Source organism: Malaclemys terrapin, chromosome 4 (assembly GCF_027887155.1).
Source record: "Malaclemys terrapin pileata isolate rMalTer1 chromosome 4, rMalTer1.hap1, whole genome shotgun sequence".
Classification (NCBI taxonomy): Eukaryota; Metazoa; Chordata; order Testudines; family Emydidae; genus Malaclemys; species Malaclemys terrapin.
The window spans coordinates 119,748,656-119,757,340 of NC_071508.1; the positions used below are offsets into that span (position 1 = coordinate 119,748,656).

The 8,685-nt window shown below is 44.5% G+C and overlaps 1 protein-coding gene across 3 annotated transcripts in view; it reads right to left on the minus strand.

Annotated features, from left to right (window-relative positions):
- The window catches only part of GALC (galactosylceramidase), a 59,189-nt gene extending 53,948 nt beyond the window's left edge, over positions 1–5,241 (minus strand). For all 3 annotated transcript variants that reach the window (XM_054028156.1, XM_054028157.1, XM_054028155.1), the window contains exons 1-3: positions 5,007–5,241; positions 3,621–3,689; positions 143–206 (exon numbers count right to left, since the gene is read on the minus strand). In XM_054028156.1, the coding sequence (XP_053884131.1) occupies positions 143–206; positions 3,621–3,689; positions 5,007–5,219 (346 nt within the window). In that variant the 5' untranslated portion in view covers positions 5,220–5,241. The remainder of the gene's footprint in view (positions 1–142; positions 207–3,620; positions 3,690–5,006) is intronic.
- Positions 5,242–8,685: the final 3,444 nt, after the last annotated feature.

The following is an 8,685-nucleotide window of genomic DNA, read 5'->3' on the forward strand; positions in this document are numbered from 1 at the left end:
TCTTGCTATTTCAAATGAGGTGAAATAAATCACAATGTTTATCACTAAACTGGTAGTATTTCATCTATTGCATTGCCACACCATTTGAAGTGAAGAATGATCTGCATAAAAACAGTAAGCCCAGCCCCCCAAGAATTCATACCTGTTGACTGTCCATCACCACCAATCTCTACTTTCAGAATATGCAAAGAGGCACCAAAATTTGGCTTTAAAAAAGGAGAAAAAAATATCAATGAATATAGATTCCCACTATAAGCAGAACAATGTCCAACTAAAAAGTGCATCACCATCAACTTCGTCACATTTCTATCTGAATATTTTACCCATTATTATTACAATCACCTACGATTAATGCAAGTGAAAGATTAGAAGGAAAAGCTATACTTCTTTTACTAGTTTATTTATTTTGTGCAATTGAGAGTACTTGGTTTCCAGTCGGTTTCACGGTCTCTCTTGTAGTTATTAGTATGTTTCCCTGTTTGGGATCTTTAGCACAGCAAAGTTAACAAAATAGGAAGATGTCAAGGTAAAGCCAAAAAATGCGTATGGCAGTCCAGAGGCTGATGTAGTACAATACTATTTTAAGTTGCCTAGATTTCAAAATGACCATGTTCCTTCAAAAAACTAAAAAGGTTTGCAAGTTTGAGGGTTGGTACTGATGTAATTATATCAGTTTAGACTGGGGATCTCAAACTCAAATTACCACGAAGGCCACATGAGGACTAGTACATTGGCCCGCAGGCCACATCACTGACACCTTTTCCGGGGAGCTATGGTGGGCCACAGGAAATAACTCTGCATGCGGCCCGCGTGTTTGAGACCCCTGTTTAGACACTGATATAGTTAAAGTGGTACAGCCTTCTAAATGGACAGTTTTACTGGTATAAAGGTGCTTATATTCATTTATCTCAACAATTCAGAACCATAACTGATTAATTTCTGTAGTAGGTAAAGTAATTTCTACATACAAGAGGTCATATGCTGCATTCCCAAATTCAGTGTAAAAAAGGCAAAAAAGACCATTTTCCAGATGACTGAGTAGACAGAAGGCAAAGGCAGCTACATCACGTCTCTTCCCCACTCCCCATCAAAAACCTCCATAGCTACTTCTCTCTCTAACACAGAAACTATGCTCTACAGGGCTGAAGCCAAGGGAACAGCTATTTGAAAGTGGCATATTGCCCTCTCAAGGCACAGCACAAGTTATTATTGCGCAACTACTACTCCTACCTGGCACTTAGGGCCTGTCTGTACAGTTTTGGTACTGCTGTAACTAGATCAGTGCAGATATAGTTAAGTGGTACAGACCTCTAAATGGACAGCTTTACTGGTATAAAAGTGTTTTACTGGATTATCTAAAGAATTCAGAACCATAACTAATTAAATTTGCATCCTAGGCAAACCTTAGGATATTAATTGTATTGAAATGGAACAATCTTAACAAGCTAGAGAGCAAGGATACTCTGCAATTGCCAACTAAAATATACAGTAATTTTCAGAAGTCATGAAGTATACATACTTTTGCACTCTGATTCAATATTGCCTTCAGGATTTACTACCCACAATAATTATGACCACCTCAATCCTTCACTTTATCCACCTTTAAACTAGAAAAAAAACCAACCTTCCAGTTCTAGCCCAATATCCCAAAATATTTAATCATTAGCTATTTCAGAATAGCAATAAGAGGGAATCTCAGTAATCGCTATTTCCAAAATTAAATAAACTCCCAACAGAAACAAGAAGAAGGTAATAACCATAATCTAGGCTAATCAAAGAGGAAGTATCCTCAAATTGTTTAGTCATTTCTGTATAATTAGTTGTTTCCCCTTAACTTAACAAGGGTGTTTACTCTTGGCAGCTACCACACCTTGGAGTGGTAAGAGTTGATTGTTCAGCCTCAAAATTTAGGTCCCAGAAAAGTTATCACCACACAAACAGGACATACCTTCAAGTTACTGTATTCGTAACCATAATTAAGGCTACATTTAGGTCATGAAGGTCCTGAGACCTCCTTGACATTCTCAGCTTCAGCCCCAGGGTCTGCAGGAGTCTGGAGCTGACAGCCAGTGGGGCCCTGGCAGGGTTCCAGCCACAGGCAACATCAGCAACAAGAGGCCGCCTGCAAAGTTCTAGCCACAGGTGACAAACTCCTGAGGAGGCCCTCCTTGGGGTTCCAGTAATGGGCAACAGCCTCACGGGGGAGGGGGCGGGGGGGGGAAGAAAAGAGAGACACGGGGACAAGGGGGATGCCTCAGGCAAGCAGCTGGGGTGTCGCACTGTCTCTTTTGGAAATATGGTCACCCTGCAGCTCTCAGCCACCATGGGTGGAGTGGGAACCCCACAGCTCCCAGCCATCACGCTGGTGGTGGAAAAAATGGAGCTGCAGCAGCAAAAGTCACAGATAGGTCACGGCTTCTGTGAATTTTTGTTTATTGCCTATGACAGGTCCGTGACTTTTACTAAAAAATAACCATGACAAAAATCTTAGCCTTAACCATAATATCTTGTATTTAGACAGCATTGCAAACCAAGCTGCAGAATTGGGCCAGAATTTACTGTTTTACATATAGAGACAGTTGGTCTCATTGAGGTTAAGACCTAATCCTGCAAACACTAATGAACATGCTTAACTTTACACACAAGTAGTTCTTTTGCAGTCAACAAGACTATTTACGTGCAAAGAAACAGGCACATACGTATGTGTTTGCAGGATCAGGACCTAAGTGACTTACCCAAAGTTAAATCACGTCAGTCAATGACAGAGCCAGAATTAGAATACAGATTTCCTAGATCAATCATCAGTAAGTTTATTGGGGTTTATTAATTTTATTTTGGGGGGATGGTTACTTTTAGCATTTTTTGCAGTCTACATAGATGTCCAAAAATCCAGGGGGCCGGGGGGTGAGGATAGTTAGGGCTCTCTCTTTGTATATACTGTACTGAGTAATTTTTTGTACTGTTCCCTAGTGCACTTTCACATAGGACTATTTCAGACCGCACTATGGTAAAGTTAAATAGGAAGTCTTTAGTGCACACCAGCAAATTCTACATGTACCAATTAACATGCAGCACATTAGCATGCTTTAGAAATCACAGGCCCACAGTCTGCATTATTTCTCTATGTAGACAAGTGCTTAGAGGCAAATAACCATTTCTGGAGTTTATTGGATAAACACCTATTTCATATTTCTATATCGGGAATGTTTTGTCAGTGTTTATCAATTAAAAACCAAACATCAGAAGCCCTACTTACCAGCTAAAAGACAACAAAATATTGTTTGCAATCACAGTTATAGGTCAATTAATAAATTAGTATTAATTAATCTTTGTATAATGCTTACAGGCCAGATTTTTAGAGGTATTTAGGTGCCTAGTAGGATTTTCAAAAGCATCTAGGTATTTAAGAACCTTTACAAATCTGGCCCTAAGTATCATTATAATTATTAACAGCATGATTTTATTTAAGCACTCCCTCTAATACTTCAGAAAATAAGGGGGTTTTATACTTTTTAACTAGTATCGGATGCATTTTAGAGAACTGCCATTAAAAATAAGAATACACATTAAAACTCTACAGGAGGTTGGAGATATTTGTCCTACTGATATAGAACTATTACCATAAACAGATAATCTAAGATCTGAGAGCGATAAGGCTCTGGGTAATTCACCAGAAGTCGAGAGGTAGCCTGAAAAAGAACAAAGGGAAAAGAGCATATTTAGAGTTACTTTACTATTTTAAATCCAAATAAAATAATATAAAGAGCCTCCTATCTAAGGCTCTAGGCAACCTAATATAACTAACAGCACAGTCAAATCCCACCAAGAACTAAGGAATCATGTCAGCAGGAACTTAGCCAGCCAGATACCACAAAAACTCAACACGCCTTTAAGACACAAAATTTACTGTCTTATAGTAGAAAAACATTAACAAATGACTATTGTCCAGCTTTCTGCAGCAGCACTATGGTGTTGTGAAGTATATATTGGGGAGTGGGAGGAAAGAATGGGATCCAGCATGGGCATGAGAAGACAGGAACATTTTCCCAAGCAAAAACCTATTTCCTCTTAATGTGGTTTTCTTTCCTCTAAAAGTTTTCCCTGCTTTTCTTCCTCCTAAACCCAAGTCAGACTACATGGCCAAGCTAACTCCAGAGAGGTGCTAATTACCTATCACAGTAAAGCTTGAATGGAGCTTGTGACACTTATCATTGGACTGGAAGAAGTCCCTGGAAAATTACTGGCCATTTGGTGGTTTAAATATTTTAAAAACAATAAAGAGAACTCTTTAAAATGTAGGTCAAGAATAAAATTAATCCCAAGATTTCAATGGAGTTACACCAAAGATTCATTTGTCCTTTAGAATCTCCTATCATCCTAACTGGAAATAGACCACAACTCACACACATCCCACATCTTTTTTGCAAGAGGGAAAAGGAGAACAAGAAGCGCTCTCCCACACCGTTCCTCAACCTCAAATGCTACTCTGAGCTAGGACCTGCTACTCACATTTAGGGAACCTCTCATCTCCCTCCAACACTAACTTGGTGCCATGCTTTTAGCACCTAAATTTGACTGGCAACAATATGCCCACCCCATTCCCCTCAATGCACCATCACACATGGACACATGCTCATTCTTCTGAATTTCACTACACTATTATTTTTCTTGTTTTCCTTAGATGAAACCCTTCACTCTGCATTACAAATCCGAGGGGCAGGCCTCATGCACAGACAGCACAAGAGACTGTCACCTCGGGGCAGTTCTCTTCACCCCGCACGGAAGCACAATGAGTGGGTGACCACCCAGAATTTGCCTAAGGGTTTGATCTCTCTCCAGCCCCCGTTCGTTCGCTCGTTCCCTCCCGCCCTCACACCCACCTCGGTCCCCATACCCAATAATTCCCCATCCCTCTTGCCCCTCCAGCCCTCCATTCACCCCTATTCCCTCTCTATCCACCCCTGCCCCACACCTCACCCCCTCATTCCCTGCCCATCCCCACTCACCCCTCCGCCGCTCACGGCCCCGATGCCGTCGAACTCACTGCCCAGCCCGCCCGAATCGTCCAGCGCGTAGCCGGCGGCAGCAGCCCCCGGGGGACGACGGCACCAGGCGCAGCCCAGCAGGGCCCAGCCCCACAGCAGAACTCGCCCGCAGGGAGCACCAGCTCGGCGAGGGGGGCCCGGGCGCCGTACGCGCCTCCCTCCAGCAGCGTCCATAGCAGCCAGCCCGTTCCTACAGCAACTCTGCTACAACCATCTGCCAGCCATTGTCATATGACCACGCCAGCCGGCGGTCACCTGACAGGGGCTAGACCTCTCGGCGAACCGCCCCCATCTTCCCAAAGGGGAGGGAGGCCGGAGGTCACGTGATAACGTGAGCTGAAGCTAGTGGCTGCCATGTTGTGTATGGGCAGGAAAATGGCGCTGCGACGCTATGTTGGGAGTGCGGTAGAGCGAGTGCAGGCGCCGTATTAGCTTTGGGACGGAGCTTTGCGCTGAAGGGTTTCCGCCAGGGCTGTACAGAGGGGGAGATACAGGAGTGAGGCTGCCAGGAATTAAGTTCTGTTCAGGTTCAGAGCCTGACGTAGTGAGACCGAGCGGGCCAGAGCCAGGAGCCTGGCTTTAGCGTTGCCAATCGTTTGAACGGCCCAAAACCTAACACCCTTGCCCCGCCCCCTGCCCCGAGGCCCCGCCCCTTCTCTGAGGCCTTCCCCCCCATAGCTCACTCTCCCCCACCCTCACTCACTTTCACCAGGCTGGGGCTGGGGGTTGGAGTGCAGGAGGGGGCTCCAGGGTGGGGGTTGAGGGGTTCAGCATGTGGGAGGGGGCTCTGGGCTTGGGCAAGGGGTTGGGGTGCAGGGAGGGGGCAGGATCTAGCTGGAGGTCTGAACTCTGCGGTGGAGGAGAGGGGGCTGGGCTGGGTGGGGTCAAGGGATTTGAAGTGTGGGAGGGGGCTCTGGACTGAGGCCAGTGGTTGTGGAGCAGGTATGAGCTCTGGACTGGGGTGGGCCCAGAAATGAGAGGTTCTGAGTGTGAGTGGGGGTTGAGATGCAGGAGGGGGTGATGGCTCTGGCTGGGGTGCGAGCTCTGGGGTTTGGCGTGCAGGAGGGGGTCCAGGCTGAGGGGTGGGCCTAAGGGTTAGGAGTGTGGGAGGGGGCTCCGGGCTGAGGCAAGGGGTTGGGTTTGTGGGAAGGAGTACCATCTCTGGGCTGGGGGTGCAGATTCAGGGATGGGGCCAGAAATGAGGGATTCAGGGTGCAAGAGGGGGCTCCAGGCTGGAGCAGGGGGTTAGGGTGTTGGAGGGGATGAGGGCTCCGGCTGAGGGTGCAGGCTCTGGGGTGGGGCTGGGAGTGAGGGGTTTAGAGTGCAGGAGGGGGCTCCGGGCTGGGGTTAAGGGGATCCCAGCCAGTGGGAGCTGCGAACCTGACACTCATGGCAGGGGCAGCACGCGGAGACCCTGTAGCTGCCCCTCCGCCTAGGAGCTGGAAGGACCAGTCACCGCTTCCTGGGAGGGAAGGGAGCTTGCTAGTCTCTGCGCCGCCAACTGGACTTATAATGGCCCAGTCAGCAGTGCTGACCGAGCCGCCAGGGTCCCTGTTCAACTGGGAGTTCCAGTCGAAAACTGGAATCTGGCAACTCTGTAGGGGTTTTAATATTTTGTGTGTATTTGCACCACCTGATACTGGACTCTGTTTCCAAAACCCTGCTGAAGCTGTCTGAGGTGAACCATTGCACCACAGAGCTGGATGGGGCTGGAGGGGAAATATCAGCCCCAAATCACTAGGGTGTAAACCATGTGCTGCCACAAAATATAATTGTAAATACACTAGACAGCACTGATGCAAGCAGCCAAGTATGCTCACACTGGAGCAATAAACTACCTTCAACAGCTGTACCCCAATGTAACATAATGACTGCTTCTTAGAGTAGCTAGTCCTGGAACCCATGGAGGCGCTTCTTGATTTAGTCCTAAGTGGTGCCTAGGATCTCGTCCAAGAGGTGAACGTAGCTGAACTGCTTGGTAATAGTGACCATGATGTAATTAAATTTAACATCCCTGGGAGTAGGGGGAATACCAAAGAAGCCAGCCACAGTAGCAGTTAACTTCAAAAAGGGCAACTACGCAAAAATGAGGAGGCTGGTTCAACAGAAATTAAAAGGAACAGTCACAAGAGTGAAATGCCTACAAGCTGCATGAAATTTTTTTTTAAAACACCATAGTAGAGGCTCAAATGAAATGTGTAATCCAAATAAAAAAAATAGAAGATTAAAAAAATGCCATCATGGCTATGCAACACAGTAAAAGCAGCAGCTAAGGCAAAAAGGCATCCTTTAAATTTTGGTAGTCAAATTCTACTCATGAACATAGAAAGGAGCATGAACTCTGGCAATCAAGTGTAATAGTATAAGGCCAGGTCTACACTACACACTTACTTTGGTATAACTACATTGCTCAGAGGTATGAAAAATCCACATCCTAAGGAACATAGTTATACCAACCTTAACCCTCCCCATGTAGACAGCACTATGTTGGTGGGAGAGCTGCTGCTGGTGACATAGCTACTGCCTTTTGCAGAGGTGGAATAACTAAGCTGCCAGGAGAGCTCTCTCCCGTCATCTTACAGTATCTTCATCAAAAACAACGAGGAGTACTTGTGGCACCTTAGAGACTAATAAATGTATTTGGGCATAAACTTTCGTGGGCTAAAACCCACTTCATCAGATGCATGGAGTGAAAAATACAGTAAACAATATATATTCTAGCACCTGAAAAGATGGGAGTTGCCTTACCAAGTCGGAGGTCAGTGCTAACGAGACAATTAAATTAAGGTAGAAGTGGCCTATTCTCAACAGTTGACAAGAAGGGATGAATACCAAGGGAGGGACAATTACTTTTGTAGTGCTAACGAGGCCAATGCAATCAAGGTGGCCCATTTCCAACAGTTGATAAGAAGGTGTGAGTTTCAGCAGAGGGAAAATTATTTTTTGTAGTGACCCAGTTGAAGAGAGCCCTTAAAGGGACAATACCCCTTTCCTGCCAGATAGCTGGACAAACGAGTTTCCTTTTCTTTACTTCTGACTATTTGATGAACTAGTTTTAAGAGAACCTTCTAGCAAAATCAGTACCTTAGTAAGATATAAAATGCTTTGTTATGCCTTAAATCTTTGGAAACATATTTTTTAAAGTTGGTGAAATTTCATAAACATGTCTATTGTTATGGAAATCACACAAAGTAAATTCGTGTTCCCCAATGAACATTGTTATGAACACATAAATCTCTGTGACTGATTAATTTAAAATAATGTCTTTGTTTCAGTGAGTTAAATATGTAGTAATCTGGAATGATTACTTTATGAAGGTTTAAGAGTACATTTAAAATATAAAATCAGCTTAGAAATACTGATTAAGAAAATGTAAAACAGAGAAGAGCTGCATCATGTATGCCATAATATTTAATGTTGTATTCAGCAAGACAACTGACTTGCCCTTACTACAAAGTTTTTGCAAATAAATCTCTGACAAACTTCAGGGTATATCAAAAAACCCGTGACTGACATTTTTTATTCCCAAGTTTAGTGCTTTTAATTAGGTACCTTCAGCATGTTCAGTCTATACCTTCTGGCATGCACTGGAAAACATGCTCCATTTTCTTTAGAAAGAAATTGCAGAAGAGTATTTTTT